Source organism: Vitis riparia, chromosome 11, assembly GCF_004353265.1.
Source record: "Vitis riparia cultivar Riparia Gloire de Montpellier isolate 1030 chromosome 11, EGFV_Vit.rip_1.0, whole genome shotgun sequence".
NCBI lineage: Eukaryota > Viridiplantae > Streptophyta > Magnoliopsida > Vitales > Vitaceae > Vitis > Vitis riparia.
The window spans coordinates 5,040,116-5,065,349 of NC_048441.1; the positions used below are offsets into that span (position 1 = coordinate 5,040,116).

General features: G+C 33.6%; 1 protein-coding gene across 2 annotated transcripts; it reads left to right on the top strand.

The window, feature by feature from the left end:
- The first annotated feature begins 9,518 nt into the window (after positions 1–9,518).
- LOC117924979 (SART-1 family protein DOT2-like) lies at positions 9,519–24,980 on the top strand. Of its 2 annotated transcripts, XM_034843742.1 has the most exons (13): positions 9,521–9,780; positions 11,123–12,169; positions 13,615–13,756; positions 13,893–13,947; positions 14,647–14,760; positions 14,875–14,971; positions 15,055–15,121; positions 15,206–15,265; positions 15,358–15,976; positions 20,299–20,660; positions 22,342–22,562; positions 23,527–23,611; positions 24,244–24,980. In XM_034843742.1, exons 2-13 carry the CDS (start codon positions 11,232–11,234, stop codon positions 24,316–24,318), a joined length of 2,835 nt encoding a protein of 944 aa, XP_034699633.1. In that variant the 5' UTR covers positions 9,521–9,780; positions 11,123–11,231; the 3' UTR covers positions 24,319–24,980. The 2 variants fall into 2 exon arrangements, with proteins under 2 accessions (XP_034699634.1, XP_034699633.1); XM_034843743.1 differs by lacking the exons at positions 23,527–23,611; positions 24,244–24,980 and having other exon boundaries at positions 9,519–9,780; positions 20,299–20,399; positions 20,485–20,660; positions 22,342–22,413.
- Positions 24,981–25,234: the final 254 nt, after the last annotated feature.

Here is a 25,234-nt window from a genome sequence, read left to right on the forward strand (position 1 = left end):
GATAATTTTATTTAGTTTGATTGGTTCTTATTTAATTCCTTACTTTCCAAAGTTTAGTACATAACTGTTGATGTTGGCTTCCTTATATTTGATTGAATTGTTAGTTTTTTTATCTTTGACACTTATTTTATAGGCACCTTAGGGAATTCTTGAGTTTGAACTTTCTTTTAGAAAATGTTTTCTTTAGTAAATTGACATTTTGAGTGGAATCAAATTTTCTTTTTCCATCATAAGTTTGGCTCCTTGATCCCAAATGAAAGGTATCCAAAAAGAGGATCCAATTTAGCTTTTCTCTTTTTTTCAAAACCCTCTCAAGTTAGAAATCAAAAATCTCTATTTTGTTTCTATTGTATGGGATTTAACAAACCATTGGGTCTTTTTTTTTTTACTTCCCTTAAAATCATTTTCAAAAGCATTTAAATCACCAATAAAAGGTTTTAGAAAACATTCATTCTAGCTTTAGGCAAAGAACACCCTTTCTATTAAAATAATGTAACTAATTTCATTTAAGTTGCATTTCTCCTTTGTTGGTTTTTCAAAAATTTGGTTTTTATCCACATAGGATTGGACTTGTGCTCCCAAACTAATGGGGATACACAGGTAAAACTTATGGAAATTGAATGGGGACTTGATGGAACCCCTACATAAGAAAATGTTCAAAACTCTTCCTTATTGCCAGTTTTCACTCAACCACTACCCCTTTAGATTTAAAATTCGTTTTAGCAACTTTAGAATGTTTTAAAAAAAAAAAATTAACTTGTATGATTTTCCTCACTTCTTGAACTTGAACTTAAAATTTCATTTGAGTTAGAAAGAAATTCTAGAATAGAAGATATAAACGAGTCTTTAGGGGGGCTCCGTTTTTACCCAATTCTGGACACCTGAGATCTTTTTGCAAAAATAAAATACCATATGCTTTTTTAAATTTGATTAAATATTTTTCCTCGGTTCTAGGCTTCTTGAAATTGATATTAGATGCATAAAATATTGAAAAATGCGCCTTTTTGAGAAAGATATGATTTTTTAAATTCGTACATACTGTGCATGATGGAATCTGGATATCTGATTAGTTGGAGCATTTTAAAAATAGTTTTGAGTAATATCCAGCCCTAAATTTATTTTTCCTGTGATACAGACACCTTGAACAATGTATGTGATTTTTTGTATGACTTTATGTGATGTCTTATTATTTTGAAAAAAAAACAATTGTTTATGCATGCCACTATTGTTTTTACCTAATTTGGACCTTCTGGAACTTTTGGGCGTCTTTGCTACAATTTGACATTTGAATGAGTATTTAGATTTTGGTATCTTGTTCTAGATGTGTAGGAGTTGTTTCCAGCAATTTTTTGTTATTAAATTCCACTCCAAGACATTTTTTAGAAATTACTTTTGTGATGCTCCCTTTACTATATGCATGCTGATGACTTAGTACTTGCTTGAATTGTTATTATTTTTGGAGTCATTTAATTTATCTTAGCTTGATTTTGGCTTTGGCACTATATATTAGAAATAATAAAGGTGTTATATAATATATACTTGTCCTAACCACTCTAGCATTTTTTTTTTAAGAATCTTATAAATTATGCATGTTATCCAGGTACGCTCTCTATCACTATTTTTTGGGATTCCATGAACATGCATGTTGTTGTGAGCTTTATTTGTGCTTGATGTGATCCTTAGGTGCTTAGATGTATGCTTGATTTACTATAATTAAATACATGTTGTGTGCTATATTTCTATATTAACTTTGATGTTTTATGATAGCATTTGAGAAGCAGTTCGGGTACGCATCCTAACTCTCCTTTATTGTGATTTGATCTTGTTTGGCATGCTATTTTTTGAAATCACCTTAGTCTACCTAGGTACCTTCAATTAATCAATTAATTGCCACATGTCCCTCAACTTAGTTGGTAGAGACCTTTGTAGGGCTTAGAGGGGTGCTACCTTTTAGAAGTACCTTCCCAATAGGTAACCTAATCCCCGGACCTAGACTCGGGTTTTTCAAAGACACACTTTTCCAAAAACTATGAAGTCACTTCTTTAGGGTTTTCTTTCTTGTTTTATTTTACCTTTTAAAATAAAATAAAATAAATGGCGACTTCGACTTTTTCGAAACTAATTTTTCACCAAAATAAAAAGCGAGTCTCGCCGATTGAGTGGAAGCACACATGAAAGATGCGGGTCCACACATGCAAACCCATGAAAGTTTTGAAAAACTCACCTCTACAATCCATCTCTTCTATATGTGGTGTGTCATTAAAATAGAGAAAGTAGATTAGTTTGTTTTAGGAATACAATTGCTCTTTATATAAGGTTGTGGAAAGAGTAGAACAGAAAGTTGTGATACCTACATAACTACTTAACTTCTCTAACAACTTATTCTAACAACTCAACCTCTGTAACTCTCTTCCTTAAATTGATGTTGAATCTCTTACTATCTCCCTTGCATTTCCTCTTATTGACTCAATTGTGCAATTGTTTAGTGTGCTATTTGAATTATTTGCTTTATCAACTATTGTGTTGTTATGTTGCTCCATCAACAATCTTGTATTCATCCACCAAATTCAATCTCCATACAACCATCGAAATCCATTTCAAAGTCTTTGAAATTTAAGCTAACCATAACTATTGAGGAGGAGACTATTAACTTATCTTTAAGTCTTTCAAATAATTAAGATGAGAAAGACTTTGTGAATATGTCTGCAACTTAGTCAATATAAGGAATATGATTGGCAACCAATTCCTTATGCAATGTCTTTTCTTAAACAAAGTATAAATTTAATTCCATGTGTTTAGTTCTTAAGTGAAGAATAGGGTTAGCTAACAAAGCTACAGTGTTAAGATTGTCACACCACACAACTAGAAGAGCATTTTGCTTGATTTTCAATTCTATGAGGAACTGAATCCATATCAATTCAAAAGCAACATTTGCTAAACTCCTGTATTCGACTTCAATGGTGGATCTTGAAATTGTATATTGCTTCTTAAAGCACCAAAACATAATGTTATTACTAAGAAATATACAAAAACTAGTAGTTGATCTACGATCATCAATATCATTTCCCTAATCTGCATAAAAAAAAATAAAAAAATAAAAAATAAAAAACAGGTGAGATTGAGAGTGTTTAACTTCTTAAAGATAATTCTTTGGTCAATGGTTCCTTTTAAATATCTTAAAATCCTCTTGACAACTTTCCAATTTGTATCCAATGGTTTTTGCATAAATTGACATACTTTGTTAACACTAAAAACAATTTTTTGGTCTAGTGATAGTGATGTATTGGAGAGCTTCTACCACATTCTTATACTCATGAGCATTTTTTATAGGATCACCCTTTTGAGATGAAAGTTAGAGACCACTTACCATTGGCGTGGGTAGAAGATTAGCATTATTCATCTTCATTTTCTTAAGGAGGTCATTGATATATTTTCTTTGAGATAAGTGGAATCTTTCTACAACTCGCTTCACTTTAATACCAAGGAAGTAATTTAAATCTCTAAGATCTTTAAGAGAAAATGACTTGTTTAGATGAAAAATAAGCTACTCTAACTCTTTATTGCTACTCCCCACTATGATAATATTGACTACATAAACTAGGATAAAGACATATGATATGGTTGTGATATTTAAGAAAAAAGACCGATTTGCTTCAAATGAGGTGAATCCAAGTGAAAATAAAGAATCTTTTAATTTCTTGAACCAAGCTTTTGGAGCTTGCTTAAGACCGTATTAGCTTTATGTAACTTGAAAACTAGATCTTTCCCATAGTCAAACCTTGGTGGTTGGTTCACATATACTTACTCTTGAAGACCTGCATTTAAAAATGCGTTGTTAACATCTAATTGCCTTAATTTCCATCCACGAGCAAAAGCTATAGTCAAGATAATTTTGATAGACATAACTTTCATAACAGGTGAGAATATTTCAGTGAAATCAAAACCAAGAGTTTAGAGATACCCTTTGGCAACAAGACATGCCTTGTATCTATCGACCGAACCATCTGGATTTTTTTTTAAGCTTAAAAACCCATTTGTAGTCCACTGATTTCCTATTTGGAGGTAAAGACACTAAATACCAAGTTTTAGCTTTCAAAAAGGCCTTATTTTCTTCAATCATTACTTTCTTCCAATTTTCATTTTGAAGAGCTTCTATGAAATAAGACAGTTCCTGCATTGATAGGTTGGTAATTAGAGCATTGGGTTTAAAAATATCATTCTTGGATCTTGTGACCATAGGATGAGAATTTAATAGGGGTATAGGAGCAGGTTTAGTCATACCAGTAATATTGATATCAGGTATAGGTTGTGATGATATAAGATGAGAAGAATTAGGCTGAATGTGCTCATTGTGAAGTGGATTATTCTGTCCAACAAGTGTATGACCTATTACAAAATTATCTTCTGGTAAAAGTCCAGATAGATTTGAATTTATGGAAACTACTATTGGATGACCAAAAGTTGTAGGTTGTAAATGATGTAGGATTGGGATTTGTAGAATTGCAACATTTGTGATTACAGAAAAGGGTTTTGTTAAGTTCTTTCTCTTAGCATATGGAAAAACAAATTCATTAAACACAACTTGTCTTGAGATAAGAAGTTTTGGTTTATCATCAAGGCATTTTTTACCCTTGTGGTTTGGGTTATAGCTAAGAAATGTACAAGGAAGGGATCTAAAATCAAGTTTGTTAGCATTGAAAGGTCGAAAATGAGGAAAACAAAAACAACTAAATACTTTAAGGGTGGAATAATCTAGTTTAACTTTGTAGAGTACCTCAATTGGAGATTTCTACATCAAAACTGGTGTTGGTAACATGTTTATCAAAAAGATAACAACAGAAAATACATTTGACCAAAATTTGAAAGGAAATGATGCTTAAGCTAACAAGGTAAGTCCTAACTTTACAACATGTCTATGTTTACGTTCAACTATCCCATTTTGTTTTAAAGTATGGGAATAGGAAACTCGATGAATGATGCCACAAGAATCTAAGAAAGGTGTGAGAGTTCTAAATTCTCCACCCCAATCTGACTGAAAAATCTTAAGCTTAGCATTTAATTGATTTTCAACTTGAGTTTTAAAGTGCACAAATGACTCATGAGCTCAGATTTGTTTTTAAGAAAACAAATCAAAGTAAATCTAAAGTATACATAAAAAAAGCTCACATAATACTTATAACCATGGTTTGAAAATATAGGAAAAGGACCCCAAAGATCATACTCAACCAATTGTAATGGTTCTCTATAGGTAGTATTAGAATTTGGAAATGACAATTTATGGCTTTTTCCCAATTGACAAGTTGTGCAAAAGAAAAGAGTCTTATTTGATGAATATGGTATGTTATATTGCTTTAGGATTTGAGTTACAATTTTTGAAGAGGGATGACCTAATCTTTGGTGGCATACATAAAAAAATGAATTAAAAGATCATAAATATACATTGCTAACAGAAGAAGGAAAATAATATGAGAAGATCCTAATCTTCGAAGCTTCTATTAAAAAAATATTGGATGAATGATCAAATGCATTACCAGTCTACTGTTTTGTTAGGTTGAATTGATAAAGTCTATTATGCCGATTTTCCCACAAGAGTATATTTCTGGTGATTTGGTCTTTTACAAAACAAGAATTATAGTGAAACTCAAAGAAGACTTTGTTATCTTTAGGAATATGAGATTTTTAGTAATTGAAGGGACATGTAAAATATTTTTAAGATATAGGATTCGAGAATAAAAGAGTTGAGAAGAAAAAACTAAATGACCAATATGTGATATGTTGAGACCTTCTTTGTTACCTATGTGGATTTTATTGTTTATATGGCATTCAAAGCCAAATTCCAAATTGTTGAGATCACTTGTGACTGGATATCCATCTCATGGATGTCATTACTTCATATGTATATAGATCTTTAGATAATGACATATATATGAAAATCCTTAAAGGATTTCAAACACTTGAAACAAATATTTTAAAATCTTGTAGCATATACTTAATTAAGCTACAAAGATCCTTGTATTGATTAAAACAATTCGAATGCATGTAATATAATGATCTCAATGAACATTTATTGAAAGAAGGATATGAAAATAATCTTATTAACATATGTATATTCATTAAGAAATCAATGACCAGATTCACAACTATTGCAATGTATGTAGACAATATAAGGTGGTGTTTGCTTTTTTTAAATTTAATGCTAAATGCAATTTTCTTTCAAACTTTAAATGTTTGTATTTAATTTTTTTTAATTATTAATTATTTTTTAAAATTTTCTGATTAAATAGAAAATGTCAAAATATTTGGCTTCTTACTGAATACTAAAAATAACTTTTTGAAACAATCAAAACAAAATCTTAACATTACCTCATCCTATTAATACTTAATACATAATAGAAATAAAATAATAGAAAAATAAATAATTTAATACTTAATACTATTAAGTTATGTTTAAAGTTAAGTTAAATTAAGTTCTATTTAAATTTAAGTGAAAAAACAAATGCCACTTAAATCTTGTTAGAACTCTTAAAGAGTTTACAATAATAGTTAATTATCTAACAAGTGAATTTAAAATAAAAGATTTAGGCTTGTAGATTGAGGACTTTCCAAATAGAGTGTTGGTCCATCAATCAACATATATAGAAAAAGTCTTGAAGTTATTTCATATGAATAAATCACTCCCATTAAGTGCTCTCATGTTTTTCATTCACTTGAAATGAATAAGAACTCGTTTTGTCGTAAAGAAGACAATAAAGAATTGTTTGGTCTAGAAATACCAAATCTCATTGCAATTAGTGTATTAATGTATCTAACAAATTGTACATAACCAAATATAACGTTATTTGTGAATTTACTCGTAGGATATAGTTTTGCACCAACTTCAAGACATTGGAATGAGATTAAACATATACTATATCATCTTCATGGAACCACTGATATGAGTTTGTTTTATTTAAAAGGAACATAATCATAATTACTTGTATACACAAATATTGGTTACCTTTTAGATCCTCACAAACTAGATCTTAAACATGATCTGTATTTACTTGTGGTAATACTACAATATCATGGCAACTAATGAAGTAGACAATGGTAATCGTTTTCATAAATCATTTACAAATACTAGCAATTCATGAAACAAACCGAAGATATACGGTTGATATCTGTGATCCAATATATTTGATAATCATGTGGATCATCTTCCATTAAATATAATCCAATAACACTACTTGAAGTTAATGTTGCCTTCAATGTATATATTAAAGGAGGATACATTAAGGGTGATAGGACTAAACATATATACCTAAGTTTTTTTCTCTCATGAGCTGCAAAAAGAGTAGTGAAACAATGTTTAACAATTAAGATCAAACGACAATTTAGTAGATCTATTCATAAAAGCATTGCCAATTGTCATACTTAAGAAGCTCATAAATAACATTGTAATGGGTCACCTCAAAGATCTTCATGTTGAGCTACATGAAGTGTAATCATATCAACATGAGTGGAGTAGATTAATAAGTATGTTACTACACTATATAATTTTTTTTTCTTTCTAGTTCTATCTCATTGGTTTTTACTAGTAAGGTTTTTAAAAAGGCAATGATATTAGTTCAAAAGCACTAAAAAAACAATTCTACTCTTTTTTCTTACTAAGGTTTTTCCTACTTAATTTTTTCTCCTAGGGTTTTAATAAGACAAAAAATTGTGCATGTCATTATTTCCCACAATAAACTTTTTAAATATCCCTGCAATTTTCACAATTATTACATAGACATTAATTATAGTGATTATGATTGTAACTCCATAAATAAAGCTAAGGTTATTGAAAACTTATAAGTTTATAGTTCATTGTTCACTTCCTTTGAATTTTGTATTTTAATTTTTCTTCTTCTTCTTCTTCTTCTTCTTATTATTATTTACTTTTATGACATTAAGGGTCTTTTTATTTATTTATTTTTATTTACTTACTAATTTTTTGAACACTAATAACATCAACTCATGAGATTAGTAAAAATTATATTAATTTCACCTAATTAATCAAAGAAGCAAAATATTGTTAATATGTAAGTATTCATTTGAATATACTTCTTGCTTTTTATTTTTTAAAATATTTTTTTTATAAAATATAATAACTTTAATATAAAGAAAAGTAAGAATTTGCCTTATCCTAAAAAAATACTTCAAATTTTTTTTTTCGGGTAAATCTTTAGAAGTTTCTATATTTTATATAAAAACTATTATATTTTTTATTTTTTAAAAATAAAAACAAAAAATGTATCAACACCTTATTTCACATTTTTCTTTAAAGAAAAAGGAAAAGGGAAAAGAAGTGGTCTCAAAAATTGGGCCGAAATGAAAGTAGGCCCACATGACGTTTGGAAATCGATCAAAATGCAACCCAGAATGGGGATGAATTACTCCCCGTTTAGGGCATGTATACCCAAGGATTGAAATATCGTTTTTTACGGATATATCGGTACTTCGATTTTACGGATATATCGGAAATATCGGAGAAATATCGATGAATATTTTTTCACAAATATCGATAGAGTGAAAATTATTTAAAATTAATAGGAATGCTTGAAAAAACTTCAAAAAAATGATAAAATAAGTAAAAATACATATTTTAAAGTTATCTTGTAAGTGTAATTGACATATATATAATTAAGAAGAAAAATATCGTAAATAAAGATATATTGGTAGATTCAATATTTGAATTTTAAAAATAATATATATGAATTTTGAAAGTGTATAAAGTTAGAATTGAGTTAAAAAAATATTTGATTTTATTGAATAAAAACAATTTATACATAAATATAATACATATAAGATTGCAATAGTCCTTATATTAAGGAAGAAATCGATGTGGCTTTGTTATATTGTTAGATGAAGAGGACCCAACTTGTTGAAGATAATATTTATTTAAAAAATTTTAAAATACTTTTATTAAAACATGTTTTATTATATTTTAAATGAAAATTAAATTAATTTATTTAAAATATTTTATTTGAGATTTAATATTTAAAATTTTATTAAAAATATATAGTAACAAATTTTTTTTATTAATATTAATTTATTTAATAATCAAAATAAAATTCGATAATTTATATGGATAGAGGAAAATTGTTCTCATGATTTGTTTTGTTTTTTTTTTTTTACCTCTACTAAATCTAAAAATTAAAAGGGCTACCCACTTCTGAAGTTGCCCTCCAGCCGAAGTTGCCCTCCAGCCGAGAGAATTCCTAAAAAATACCTATTTTCCTCTGCCACTCTCAATCCTCGCAGGTACTAATCTAATCACGTTGATATTATTTTTTTTGCAACCCCCGTTTGATTCCCAAGAAAATCCATCCCCCATTCGATTTCCGGGAAAATTCATCCTCGTTTGATTTCCGAGAAAATCCATTCAAAACCCCCAAAGAAAACCAAAAAATTTGCTTTTCTTTTGCTCCCTGTGTTTTCTGGATCTGTTTTAAGGGTCTCTTTGTTGTTGTGCCATTGGATTTAAATTTCACGAACCCTAAATCCACGATTTTTGAGCCAGATTTTGTATTCTGTGCGCGGGCTGGACTGGTAGGAAATATCGGGAAATTTTCCGCGGTGCCGCCCGATATCCTATATTTCTCCGAAATATCCGCGCTATTTCCCGATTTTTCAATCCCTGTGTATACCACAGTGCTCAAAAGCGGTCTCGCTCTCTCTATCAAAAATCCTGCCCTTTCCATTGCACCGTGAATCTCTTTCCCACACTGTCGCCGGCGCCGATCTCTGTCATCATCTTCGGTTAGTCAATCTCTCTCCCTCTCTCTCTTAATTGGGGTGTTAGGGTTTTGGAATTGTTTTGATTTCAATCTGTGATTTGGTTGCTGAGGAAAAAGAAGAAAAACAGGAAAATGAAAATTAGGATTTTGCTATTTGATGTTTGCCTTTGGTGTTCTGATCGCTTAGGAAGGTGGGAACCTTCGTCTGGTCCTCCTGAAAGTGAAGTGGAAGGAAGAGAATAACTTTGTTTGTTTTAGTTTCGTTTCTTTTTTTTTTTTTTTGGTGTTTGGATTGCTGATAAGTTTGGGGAATTTATTTGGTTGCCTAGAAAGTGGAGGACAGAAAGATATTTAGGGTGCTGAGGAAGTTGGGTATTTCGTTTGGGTACTGCTGCTGAGAGGGGAGCGAGGGAAAAGAACAGAGTTTTTTTTTTTTCTTCCATGCTGCATTGGTGTTTGGTTTGTTGGAAAAGTTAGGAATTTTTGTTTAGCCAAGTGGAGGAAAGTAAGAGAAAATGGCTTTATTATTATTTTTATTATTATTGTTCTATTTATTTATTTATTTATTTATTTTTATGTTTCTTTTCCTAGTTCAGGTCTAAGAAGTTTTGGTTTCTGAAGAAGTTGGAGGTTTTTGTTTGATCATCCATTAATTGGAGGAAAGGAAAACAAATGGAGGGTTTTAATTTTTGTTATAATTGGAGGAAAGGAAGAGGAACCTTAGTCATCTCTCCACATCTTTGTATACATTTGCTTCGTTACGTTGTTAGGGTTTTCTAAACTTGGTCTGGTGGCTGGACAGTTTTCTGTTATTCTACCCACTGTTTGGCTTTTTTGGAAAACTTAGAAAAAGAAAATAACAGCAGAAAACTTTATCTCATGGTTTATTTATTTATCTTTTTTGGAAATCAAGAAAATAAAGTGAAATACCACAGGTAATAGATGTCTGGTTAAGATGAATTGAAAGTTTTTGTTTTCTTAACTGTCTTGCAAGTTACAACTACAAGTTTTAAATATTTCTATCTTCTTATCTCTTCTCCAGAGCCACAGCATTGATATGTTTCTTCAAATTGTAATTTTTGTTTTGAAATTCAGGCATCATGTGCTTGATGCATTGTATTACTAGTTTTATTAAAAACTTAGATATGCCAAGCTTGTCAATATATACACTTTGTTTGCCCGCAAAAAATAAAAATAAAAAACCAAAATATGCCAACTTATGTCTCTAGGAGAGAATATTTTCTGAATGAAGCTTGTTTCAGACTCAAGCTTGACATTTGTAAGACCATTATACCATATATTATGCCTGTTTCTACTTCTTAAGAAAAAAAATAAGACTAATGTTTTATGCTTGTCAATTTCAGGTGAGGAATTTAATGAATCTTTGAGACATTATCAACCAGTGCTCAGTTGGACATACATCAAAGCTAGGGTCTCTTGTCCTTTTTGAGGTTGACATTTGTTCTGTTTACAATGGACATGGACTGGTCAGAACCGAAGCCCGAAAGAAGTGATGAACTTAGAGATCGAGATGACTCTCCAACAAGAGACTACCACGATGGAGCGTATGATGATTTGGAGGAAACTGGCATTGAAAAATCAAGCAAGCATCGGAGCAAGGATAGGAAAAAGAGCCGAAGAGAAGAGAAGGATCATAGAGGTAAAGACCGAGAACGATCCAAAGCTGGTGATGGTTTGAAGGAGAGAGAGAAAGAGACTAAAGATTTGGAAAAAGATCGGGTAACAAGTAGAGAACGAAGGAAGGAAGATAGAGATGAACGTGAGAAGGATAGGAATAGGGACAAAGTAAGGGAGAAGGATTATGATAGGGAGAAATATAGAGATAAAGAGCGTGAAAGGGATAAAGATCGGAAAGATCGAGGAAAGGAAAAGGAGCGTGAGAGAGAGAGAGAGGTGGATAAGGAGAGCGACCGAGGGCGAGATAAAGAGAGAGGAAAAGAGAAGAATAGGGATAGGGATAAAGAAAGGGAAAAAGAAAGGGACAGGGCAAAGGACAGAGACAGGGAAAAGGAGAAGGAGAAAAGTAAAGATAGAGAAAAAGAGAGGGAAAATGACAAGGACAGAGACAGGGATGCAATTGACAAAGAGAAGGGAAAAGAGAGAATAAGGGATAAGGAGAGGGAGGCAGACCAAGATAGGGATAGGTATAAGGATAGAGACAAAGGGAGTCGGAAGAATCGTGACGAAGGTCATGATAGAAGCAAGGATGGGGGGAAGGATGATAGATTGAAATTAGATGGTGGAGATAATAGGGATAGGGATGTAACCAAGCAAGGGAGGGGCTCTCATCATGATGAGGATGACAGTAGGGCAATTGAGCATGAGAAAAATGCTGAGGGTGCTTCAGGACCACAGTCTTCAACAGCAGGGCTCCAGGAACGCATTTTGAGGTAAGTAAATCTCCATTGGTGATTCCTGTGCTGCTTATTTTTGGGAGGTACTAAAATAAATTTGGTATTGTTAGAACTGTTGCTGTTTTGTTATGCATTGTACTTGTATTGGAAATATCATAATACTTATGTGCTGTACATCATCTTGAACACAACAAACATTAAAGATTGGATGAAAAACATTGTTTTGTGCTTTTGAACTTTACTGTGTACTGGTGACATTTTACAGTCTCTTAACAAATAGTTTGATTGGAAAAATTGTTGAATCCCACATGAGATGAAAAGATCTATATGGCTATCCTTTTTTTTTTTTTGTGTTCTGACTAATGCTATGGCTATCCTTTGTTTTTGTGTTCTGTCTCATGCTTTGCTGTTTTATTTATCTGAAGGATCCTAAACCTTCCTCTTAACTGTTTTTGGTTGTTGATAGTTCTTTATCAAAGGACCTGTAAGCTTTTTCTTGTTAAAGCTTTCTATAACCTTTTTTTCCTACAGAATAATCTATTAGATTACAATCTCATTTAGATCATGGACAGGATTAAACCTTCTACTTTCATTTCAACTAGGGTTTCTGAGTCTCTTTTAAACTTTGGATGTTTCTGTACATCTTGTTTGGTTGTTGTTTCACATACTTTAGTTCTATCTGATCTGCAGCTTGGATTTGCTGATCTTGCCAAATTACTTAACAATTACGGCCTCATCCTTGTCAGATTGAGCATTGACCCCTCTTTTTTTTTTTTGGTGGGGGGAGGATAGTTGTTAGATTGAGTATTTATTTAATTTTCATGTTGAGCCTCTCTAACAATCAATGTATCTATGCAAGCTTCTTGTTTCTGCTGTTTATTGGTAGTTTGATTCCTTGGCATGTTGTTGGGTAAAGAGCTTAGCTCAGGTACCCATCGCATGGCTTGCAGACCTGCAGTGGGTAGTTATATAAAAAAAAAGGTTCTTATGTGAACTAATTATTGATTTTCATTCTTACGATTGTGGTATCTTGAAATGATCTTTGATAGGAAGTGAGCTTTTCTATCATCAGAATATTAATTAATATAAGTAATTGATTATTTTCTGACCATTCTGGTTTGTCCAAACTCTTACCCTGCAGCTGTGTGGTAATGGCTCTACATTATATATACTTTTGGATGCTCATGTTTTTCTCCTTTTTGCCTGGATTTCGTGATGTTAGCATATGATTAAATGGTAGTTGCAGAGGACCTTTCTTCCCATGAGTGTGTACACACACACACACACGCACATGTTTATGCATGTCATATAAGTTTTTTTATGTATTCTATCAATCATGAGCAGTTTACTGCTGATATGGGATTATTCTTTTAAGATACTTTACCATATACAAGCCCTTTCTCCTGGAAATAGAATACAGCATATTTTTTAAGGATTTATATAAATGTGAATATTTTTCTTTATTGCTGTTCTTTCCTCAGAATGAAAGAAGAAAGAGTAAAGAGACAATCTGAAGGCAGTTCTGAGGTCTTGGCATGGGTTAATAGGAGCCGCAAGGTTGAGGAACAGAGGAATGCTGAAAAGGAGAAAGCCTTGCAGCTTTCAAAGATTTTTGAGGAGCAGGTTATTTGTGTCTCAATAGCTCCCTTAAATTTTTTTCTTAAAACATGATTGAGCTTTAATGTTCCAAGATTATATTGAAAGTTCTTTGGGACCAACATGAAGTATATACTCAATTTTATTGTATGAATTCTTTCAGGACAATATTGATCAAGGAGAAAGTGATGATGAGAAGCCAATCCGGCATAGTTCGCGTATGGTTCTTTTTACTCTCTAAATTATGATTCCCTAACAATTGTTGGTTATTTTTTTAGGAGCTGCATGAGAGTAACCTGAAACTTGTCTTTGTCCATTGTGTTTGCCTAGCCATCTGAGTGCAGAAGTTGGTTCTGCGATATGGAGTCACTGACATACCAAAATGAGATATAAATGAAATTATTTATTGAAATTGTAAAATGTCATATTTTAAGCAAGTGTTTAGAATACACATATATATCTATTTATTTATAATAATCAAAGTTTTTTATTGAAGTGCTTCATCAGATTGTGGACTAATTTGAATTTAATTTTTGCTTCGAAAGTCATATGTAGAACACAACTAATCCATTTTCCTCAAGACTTAAAATACCAAATGCTAGAATATAAGTCAGAGCATTTATATTTTTTTATCAGAGTAGAAGCATATATTCAAGGGTTGGGTCATTGTTCTCAATGAAAAAGAACATATTCTTGTTTTTTCCCTGCAATAAACATGCTGGAATTCTGAACAGTGAATCTGTGTTGAGATTGATAGAACCTAGTTGAGGAATATATTCACATTTATTTGATATCCATGCTTTACATTGTGTTGTGGTTTTGAGTTTCAAGTTGAAGTGAATGCATTATCAACCATGTTTTGTAGAAGGATCCTTGGCCATATAGATCTCACTTTTATTTTGAACACCTGATACCAGAAGATCTAGCAGGGGTTAAAGTTCTTCACGGCCTTGACAAAGTAATTGACGGTGGGGCAGTTGTCTTGACACTCAAAGATCAGGACATACTTGCTAATGGTGACATTAATGAAGGTAAAACTTATTTAATTTCAATCTTCTGTATTTTCTAGGACCATTGTCACTAAAATGCCATTGTATTTTTGGTATTAGTCATCACCCTAAATTGCCATATATTTCGTGTAACAGATGTTGATATGCTTGAAAATGTGGAGATTGGAGAGCAGAAGCGACGTGATGAGGCTTACAAGGCTGCCAAAAAGAAAACAGGGATTTATGAAGATAAGTGAGTCCATTTGTCTGTAATCGGCATTTCTGTGATCATTATTCCATGAATATCTCTGACTGCTCTTTTGTTCTCATCTTTAGGTTTAATGATGAACCTGGTTCAGAAAAGAAAATACTTCCACAGTATGATGATCCTGTTACAGATGAGGTTAAGCTCTTTGTTGTTATTGTTGGAACTTATGGCTTAGTAGTCTATTGTAGATTTCTGTACCAACCTTTTAACTGATTTCAGGGGCTAGCTCTGGATGCAAGTGGGCGCTTCACTGGTGAAGCAGAGAAGAAACTGGAAGAGGTATTCGTTCATTCTCATGCAGTGTGGTATAGTGTCAATAGGGAATTTAACCATCCTTATCGTGTAATAATATGCATTGTTCCTATTTTCAGCTCCGTAGAAGACTCCAGGGTGTTTCCACAAACAACCGCTTTGAAGATCTTAATTCATATGGGAAAAACTCCTCAGATTACTATACTCATGAAGAAATGCTCCAATTTAAAAAGCCTAAAAAGAAAAAATCCTTGAGGAAAAAAGAGAAGCTAAATATTGATGCCCTTGAAGCAGAAGCAGTCTCTGCAGGGTTGGGTGTTGGGGATCTTGGCTCTAGGAATGATGGGAAGAGGCAGTCCATCAGAGAGGAGCAAGAAAGGTCTGAGGCTGAAATGAGAAATAGTGCATACCAGTTAGCATATGCAAAAGCGGATGAGGCATCTAAAGCACTCCGACTGGATCAAACTCTTCCTGTTCAATTGGAGGAAAATGAAAATCAAGTTTTTGGAGAGGATGATGAAGAGCTTCAAAAATCATTGCAAAGAGCAAGGAAATTAGTACTTCAAAAGCAAGATGAGGCAGCAACCTCTGGTCCTCAGGCAATTGCACTTCTTGCCTCCACTACTACCAGCGGTCAGAATGTGGACAATCAAAACCCCATTTCCGGAGAATCACAAGAAAGCAGAGTTGTATTCACAGAGATGGAAGAATTTGTTTGGGGTCTTCAGCTTGAGGACGGTATGTTCCACCAACCCTAGCTGTTGAAAGTGTGGTGTCGAAATATATGTCTTGAGTCATTGGCATGCCATCCTTTAGTTTATTTGGTCATTTCATGGTCACTTTCGTATGTCATTCTTGACAATGATTAGAGATTATACAGTATGTTACACATAGTGTTGATGCATTATGTTTCTCTCATTGAAAAACACATGTTTTCAATTATGTGGATCAAATCAAACACAACTTGATTACTAATCATATTGGATATGTAAATATGAACACTACCCAATTATTAAACAGGTGAGACTACAATCATACTGAACCAACTGACCAAGCTATTTTACGGTCTTTTTTTTACATGTTTTTTGGTTCGGTCAAGGTTAAAGTTGGCTCTAGCTTGTGGTCTTTACTTGATTTCATTGATTGGTTGGGGTTTACGTAAGTTGGTGGTTTTTTGTGTTTTCCTTCTCTTTTTTAGCCTTTTAGCCTTGTATACATTGTGTATGCTTTTAGGTGTATTTTTTTGCTTTCTTAATAAAATTGCATTTACTTATCAAAAAAAAAAAGAAGACTACAATCATACCATACATAATCCATTTACTAATTTAATGTCCAACATGTGTAATTTGTGTTGGATAGGCTTGGAAGACACTTATGACCCAACTTTTCTTTTCCTCCCTTATGTAGGATAACCCTAGGATGATTGTCTATAATCAAGTAGGTAGGCCAGAACTTCAATCTTTCAGAATTTGAGTAGATGAACGACAACAAGAAAAGTAAAATAAAAGATAGAAAAAGAAAAGATAGGAACTTTTCCTTTCCTCCCTTATGTAGGACAATCCTAAGATGATTGTCTATAATCAAGTAGGTAGACCAAGGCTTCAACCTTTGAGGATTTGAGTAGATGAACAACAATAGGAAAAGGTAAAATAAAAGATAGAAAAAGCGAAGATAGGAAAGAGAGAGAAAACCTTGGAATCTCATTAAGACCTTCTAGAAGTTTCATTTAGAAGAAAGGTAATGGAGTCTCACCATTGAAAATTGTAAGGTATATAGAAAACTTAATATCATCATTCATCGGTCATTAATCCCATTTTACATCAATTAGTCTTATTTATAGACTTTAGAAAACCTAAAAATTGAATGAAATTATGAAAAAGTAAGCCTAACCTATCACCTATGTAGTACTTAGTAGGAATCTTATTTCTTTCAATTAAATCTTCTAAGAAGATTAAAAGAAATCAAAATTATAGAAATTTCTTGTAATGAATTTTCAAACAAAGAAAACTTCTAGATTCTAAGAACTCAAAGAAATTTTAGACTAAAAAGATTATTTTAGAAATTAAAAATATTAAAAACTTATTTTAAGGAGAATTCTAAAGCTTCCTAAATTCTAAAACTTTCATTTTTTTTTTAAATTTTTTTTTTACCTTTTGTTGAAAACACCTTGAGGGGCCCATCCCCATTATCCTTTAATGTCCAACCAATTCCAAATTTGTTCTTGCTTCTTCTTTCCCCAAAACCAAAATGTGTTTACTATTTTTTTTTTTTTCGTGATAAGTAATTGAGGAATATATATATACAATTTTCACGATAAGTAATCAAGGAATATATATATTTTAGATAGATAAGAAGGTAAATATATTAAAAAGGGCCACCAAAAGAGCGACCCACGGTATGCATAACATTTACACCAACCACTAAGTGGCAACAACAAAAGCCAAAGCTACAAAACAATAATGGTTAAAACAACATCACCTTCAACAAGATCCCAACCAATAAAAAAAAAACTAAAAAGAGTTGGAGGAGCATCATTTATAAACATCTTAGTCTTTGACTACAAAAAACAAACAAAAGAAATTGTTAGTCTTTAGAGGGAAAGCTTGTTCCTATCAAAGGCAATTCTATTCCTTACCTTCCAAATTGCCCAAAAGATGCATAAAGGATCCGCTCTCCAAACCTTTCTATGCTTTTTGTCCACAAAATAACCATGGCAACCTAGAAGTGTTTCTCTAATAGACGAGGGAAGCACCCAAGACACTCCAAAAAGGGCAAAAAGCAACTCCCATAATAGCCTTATCTTTACATGGTGGATAAGGAGATGACTTGTGGATTCTTCCTCAATATGGCATAGAAAACATCTATTTGCCAAAGGCCTTCCTCTTTTCTGAACTTGATCCAAGGTTAAAACTTTTTCCTAAGTTGCCTCCTAAGTAAAGAACTCGTTGAAAATGAAACTGACCTGGATGAGACTAGAGTGGTGTAAAGACTTCATTGTAAACTTGCCACTCTTTGTTCTGTCCAAAGCACCCTATCTTGCTCATCCCTACGCACCCTCAAATCATGCAAATGCGACAAAAACCTTTCCACACATCCCGCCTTTCAAGGCTTGAAAGGTCTAGAGAAACAAGTGTTACACCCCTCCTTCCCTTGATCATAAGAATTCTAAACATCCTCTACCCAAGCCTCCTTAGAAACTACTAAGGCAAATAAAGATGGAAAGGAGCTACACAAAGGTGCAGTCCCAAACCACTTATCCTTCCAAAACTTGACCTTCTGGCCATTGCCCGCCAAGAAGGAGATCCTACTACACACAAGATCCCAATCCTTGCTTAGGATTTTCCAAAAACCAACTTTTACCCCTTCCTCACCTCTTGAGAACACCATCCCCATCCTTCCCCATCCTTCCCCATACTTCCCATTGATAACTTCATTCCAAAGGGGCCCCCCTTTCATTTGCAAAACTCCAATTCCATTTGCAAAGTAAAGCCTTATTGAGTGTAGAGAGATGCTTCACACCCAATCCCCCTTTCCTTTTATCTAAGCAAATAATTTCCCATCTTGCTAGATGTGGTTTCCGCTCGAGCACCACTACCCCATAGAAAGTCCTTATGAGTCTACTCTAGCCTCAATCTAACCGACCTTGGGATGCACAACAAGGGCATAAAGTAAATAGGCAAACAAGATAAGGTACTTTGAATCAGGGTAATTCTCCCTCCTTTGGAGATGTATTGTTTCTTCCACATGGCCAAGCTTTTATGAAACCTCTCTTCCACTCCATCCCAAGCTACCATAGATTTAAATAGGACACCTAATAGAAGACCCAAAGAAGAGGGAGGGAGGCTACCCACCTTACAACCAAATTTTGAAGCCAGATCATCTATATCATCTACCCCTCCCACTGGAATTAACTCGCTCTTATCCAAATTTATTTTAAATCCCAGGATGGCCTCAAACCACATAAGCAACTAGCATAAGTAAGTGATTCGATCTTGAGAGGCTTCACAAAAGACATGGGTGTCATGTGCAAACAACAAATGGGAAATTTTAACCCTGTATCCGCCCGACCCCTCTCTCGGCGTTTCGTAAAAAAAAAAAAAAAAAACCCACTAACTGTCCTCTTTAATAGACAATTGAGCGCCTCCATAGCAACAACAAATAAATAGGGTGAAAGGGGATTCCCTCGTCTCAAACCTCTAGAGCTTTGAAAAAGTCAACGCTTTGGAAAAAGCTAAAATATATGAAGTATGTGGATTAAATGGGTTATATTGATTTATGCCCTAATTGTTTTAGATTGGCTTGTTGACTAAATGGTTCAAAATGGATTAAAGTCCCTAATCCAGGTGCGAGTTTAATAATTGGATTACACAGATCAACATGATTGTAGCTGGAATGTCATTATACTCAACCTAGTCCTTCCAACTTTTGAGTAATGAGTCTTGTTCATGCGTCATGTCAGAAATTTCCACCCTTAAGGTATACACTGGACATGATTCAATATAAAAAGATATGGAGATGATAAAACAAATTATAGGAAAATAGGACAAAAACAAATCAAGAGCATATTAAAAATATTAGCTCCTTCCTCTTCCTAGTAGTACCTGTTCTGGTCCTCTGGTCTTCTTCTCAAGCCCTTTTGTAAAATTTGTAGATAGCACAAGTCTCTCTCTCTCTCTCTCTCTCTCTCTCTATTAATTCCTTTTATTAATCATCTTTGTGAACATTCTACCATGGTTTCTTCTTTAAAAATTATAGTTTTTTTCTATATTAAAATAAAATAGTCATGTTTCATCAGTCAACCATGTGTCCAATGTATCAACCAGTTGTTGGTCATGTTTCCAAAGTCAAAATTTACTGCAAAATTCCAGGCACATCCAAAAGTGCCTGACCTGTGTCCGGTGCAATCAGTCTTAGTCATGTTCCCTTATATATGTCCATGTTATTCCTATTTTTTTTAATTAAATTATAATTTTTTGGTATGCTATAAACATCTTGAAGATTCTTGTATTGCGTTGTATACCCTGAAGTTACAATATTTTCTGTTAATTTTGCTTTTTCAGAAGCCCATAAGCCTGATGGTGAAGATGTTTTCATGGATGAAGATGAAGCACCAAAAGCTTCTGATCAAGAAAGGAAGGATGAGGCTGGTGGTTGGACAGAGGTAAAAGATACTGATAAAGATGAACTTCCTGTTAATGAGAACAAAGAGGAGATGGTCCCTGATGACACTATTCATGAAATGGCAGTTGGGAAAGGATTATCAGGTGCACTTCAGCTGCTTAAAGAGCGAGGAACACTTAAAGAAGGTATTGAATGGGGTGGGAGAAACATGGACAAGAAAAAGAGCAAGCTTGTGGGCATCTATGATAACACTGGAACCAAGGAAATACGTATTGAGAGGACAGATGAGTTTGGGCGGATTGTAAGTGCTTTTTTCCTTGATAGAGTAATCACTTTATAACCTTTTATTATTATTATTATTATTATTTATGAGAAAAGAAATTTTATCAACAATAAGAAAAAGGAAGGATGAGATGTCTTTGGAAACAGAAAGAAAAAAAGAGGAAAAAGGTCAAATCTACGTATTAAGAGGCTAGGACAGATGAATTTGGGCAGATTGTAAGTGCTTTTTTTCCTTGATATAGCAATCACTTTATAACCTTTTATTATTATTATTATTATTGTTGTTGTTTATGAGAAAAGAAATTTTATCAACAATAAGAACAAGGATGAGATGCCATTGGAAACAGAGAAAAGAGGAAAAAGGTCAAATCTGCTAAGCAGCCTACAAAAACCACAAGACCAACAAACATCTAAAAAATTCAAGTAGTTTGGGTTCCCAATATGAACCTTCGGTGATGTAGCAGCCCACTTAGCCAAATTGTCAGCCACCTGGTAAACTACCCCTTCAGAAAGAGCATGAATCCTGCTTGCTGAAGGGAGTATTCTCCAACATACCCTGCTTCCTGAGGAATGAAATGTAATAATGACCAAGGAGTCTGCTTGTGCAAGAAGTTTCCTGACACCCAAAGTGCAAGCCCCTTTTAAACCTTCCTAGGCAGCTAAGTCTAGTGTTAATATTCATCCAAATACCCATCTCTGAATTTCTTTATAACCTAGTACATTGCACTATAATTCTGTCATATATTCTAACAAATTTTACATACTGCATGAGGAGTTGTTAACCAGTTAATATCTTGTATATTACTTTTTTTTTTCCCAGATTAGAAACAATCATTCAATTGTATCATAATCAGAAGTCATAATATGAGGATTTTATCACATTAATGGAGAACATGTCTTGTTCATCCTACAGGAATGTAATAATTCCAAATTTCCTGGATTGGAGCTATTAGGTAAATGAGTCTGACATCCGTCAATGATACTAAAAGATTGAAAACAAGTAATTTCTTGCTAGATCTTATCTTCAACATGTAGATGTGGGTTTGTGTATTCACTTATTGGAATTAAACTTGGAACCCCCTTGTAGATGATCTTGTAATAAATTATATTTTTATTCATGTTAGAGTCACAATTGAAAGTGTTTCCTAAAGGTCAAAATAAAGGAGAGTTGTGTGTGTGGTGTGTGTGTGTGTGTGTGTGGCTCCAAAAAACCTGAAATGCATTCTATTAAGCTCCTTTAGTTCATACATACTTCAGTTTCGACTTTAAAATGGATATGAAGGGTCAACCTGATCTCATCCTCTAAAAATTGAAAGAAGGGGGGAAAATAAAATAGATTCAAACAATCCAAAATGCATTAACTTTTGACCATGTCAATTTTTACGGACTTGCAAAAATGGTGAAATGCAAAATCAAGCAGCAGTTAGTATTGGCATGGATCAAGAGCCAATACATCTTTATTACACAGTTTGTTTCACAATACTGAAAGATTTTGAAGCCTTGGAGGAGCCTGACAGTTTTATTCCTTCACGAATTATTTCCAAGAGTCTCCCAGTTGGTCCCATTTATGATCTTGCCTTTAATATATGGAATTCTGTGCCTTTCTATAGTCCATATTGGTAACATATGTAAGACTATGTTACAAAATATAGTGAAGCGTTAATTTGTAAAATAATGAGTTTCTTGGCTTGCTTTAACAGATGACCCCCAAGGAAGCCTTTCGGATGATTTCTCATAAATTTCATGGGAAAGGGCCCGGCAAAATGAAGCAAGAAAAGCGCATGAAGCAATACCAGGAAGAATTGAAGTTGAAGCAAATGAAGAATTCAGACACCCCATCACAGTCTGTTGAGCGGATGAGGGAAGCTCAAGCTCGGTTGAAGACACCCTATCTTGTTCTTAGTGGGCATGTTAAACCAGGGTATGCTTTTTGAACCCTTCATGCTTCATTTTTTTTTTTTTTTATTTATGATTCATCAAAGTGGCATGAAAGTGGTTTGAGAGAAGGAAAAAAATTTTCCGATAAGATTTTCAGTTGTTGAGGTATAGGGCTTCTAAGATAGCCCTTTATTGGGATGAAGTCTTCATAACTCTTGTTTTTCTGCAAGTTGTCCCATACACTCCTTAGTGCTGTATATCTGTTTTAAGATAGCTCTTTGGAGCACTGCATGGCTTCTTGCAACATCCGCATTTTAGGTTTAGGCATCAAATTTTATGCTCCTCTTGTTGTGCAATGAACTGATCTTCTATATATTGTTCTTATCCGACAAAACTTACTATTGCATCTGGGTCGGCCGTAAGGAATCTTTCTTACAATTACATCTTTTTGTTTTCCTTTGTTGAATGGCCCTGATTAGTGATGCCAGTGATGGACCATCTTTCATTTGGTCTAATTTAAAAAATCTATTATGATACTCATTGGGATTATAGTAATGATCTGATCTTATCTTGTTGGAGACATTCATATTGTATCATGATACATTCCATGTCAATATCATAAATTGGGTATTTGAGATTTGAGAAGCTAAATCAAGCTTCAGGCTGTGAGATCCCTGTGAAGGGATTTATTAAATTCTCGCCCTGGGATGCACCTTTGCATTATGATGTCTTCCTAATATATGATCGTCGTAGTGTATAGTCTGAATGTTTGGAATTCCTTCTGTATTTTTATCTGTTGAAAAACAATCTTGTATACATCTCTGCTAAGCTTGGGTCCACTGATCCTATGAATTCTAATTTATTGCCAAAACTATCAAATAATAAAAGATGATCAAGTCATATAAAAAAATCTTAGGATTATGGCCTGTTGATACATAATTCGCTTTCCTGTATTAATGTACTCGAATTTGTTTGCTCATCTTTTTCATATGTTCTGTTGGTTCCAGCCAAACTAGTGATCCCAGAAGTGGTTTTGCTACAGTTGAGAAGGATGTCCCTGGGAGCTTAACACCCATGCTTGGCGATAGAAAGGTCAGTCTACTTTTTATTGTGTGTTTACTCTTCCCTCATCATGTTTGCAAGTACATGGGTTTCTATAATATTATATCCACAGAATGGCGGCACACATGTCGCTTGGATGCATTCCGGTTTGTTTATAAACCAATGCACTTTACTGAATCTTCCTAGACTTGAATTTGTTTCTTGTCATAATAGTTTTGATTTGGTTTGAATTTATTGCCCTCATTACAGTGGGATTAGATTCAGGAGGGTTTGAATTTATTGCCCTCATTACAGAGGGGTTAGATTCAGGAGGAGGGAGAGAAGGGGGGAACCCTTAAATTTTTTATTTTTCAGGGGGGAGCACGTTAATCCATCAGTGGTAGTGAGGACCAATAGTCTTGTGTTAAAAGTGTATTGTACCATGGCAGTTGGTTCAAACTCCTCAAAGCCCTAGCTTGTGAGTCATTAGACTTTTTTTATTTATTTGTAGAATTTTTTGTTAGCCTGTTGGATCCTCCTATCTGTTTAACATGGATTGCTGGTGATGTTAAATATACACTACTGGATAAACTTTGGCTCAAAGGAATTCTGGACCTGGGGCATTTTAACCCTCTCAAAGAACCTCATCTGATATAGAGTTCAATTTTATATTTGTCTTTTAGGTTGAGCATTTCTTGGGGATAAAACGCAAGGCTGAACCAAGCAACATGGGCCCACCAAAGAGACCAAAAACCTGAAGTTGCATCCGCCGCATTACAGGAGTTGATAGAAGTGGCTGTGAGCTCTGAGGCATTCTGTCTTGAAGAGAGATTGGCTGCTGCTAGCATTCTTAACAGTTCAACTTTGCCCTTAAACTGCAGTGAGTGATTGGACAGTGCAAGTGGCTGATCTTGTTTCTTCTGGGAGCACACTGACCATATTTTTCTGCCATTTGTCCCTCTAAAGAAAGTCCATAGTGGACAAGACTATGGCTTTATATTTTTTATAACTGTATTTGGGTCTTGGAGAAAATTGAAGATAAGCTATAGAGCTTATTCTATAAATGCAATGCAAAAGTCAGGAGTTGCAAGTTTGTCTGAACCTAGATAAGTCGGTGATTTTTAGCATGGTAGATAAGGTCACAGCTGGTAAATTTTATGAATTAATCTTACAAAATGGTATGTTGATGTAAGTACATCCTGATACAATTTTTCAGGACGAACAGAAGTGTTTGCTTATATTGGCCAAAGCAATTGTTCAACCGGGATTCTAGAAACTGGATTGAGTGCTTTTAACCATCTCTTATAGGCTTATAGAAGGAACTATGATAGATGCTTGCACGATCATGGGGTCACACGCTAACAGTTTAAAATAATTTGAGTGATATCAGCCAGCATTTTTAGCTGCAGTTTTACCCGAACTTATGGTTGTCAAATTAAATGCTCTATTTTTTAATTTTATGTATGTTTTCAATTAAACATAATTGCTTAGGGAAGTGATTCGGTTATCAGTAGCTAAAACAGGGTGTTTTCCATGCTTAGTCGACATTGAGTTGATGCAGCTTGTGCTGAGGTTGAGAGTGTTATGCAGTACTTCCGTTTTATGCACATGTTCCCCTTCATGTTAATGTAAGTATGGTTTTTCCACTGATTTATCATGAAATATTTTTGAGTT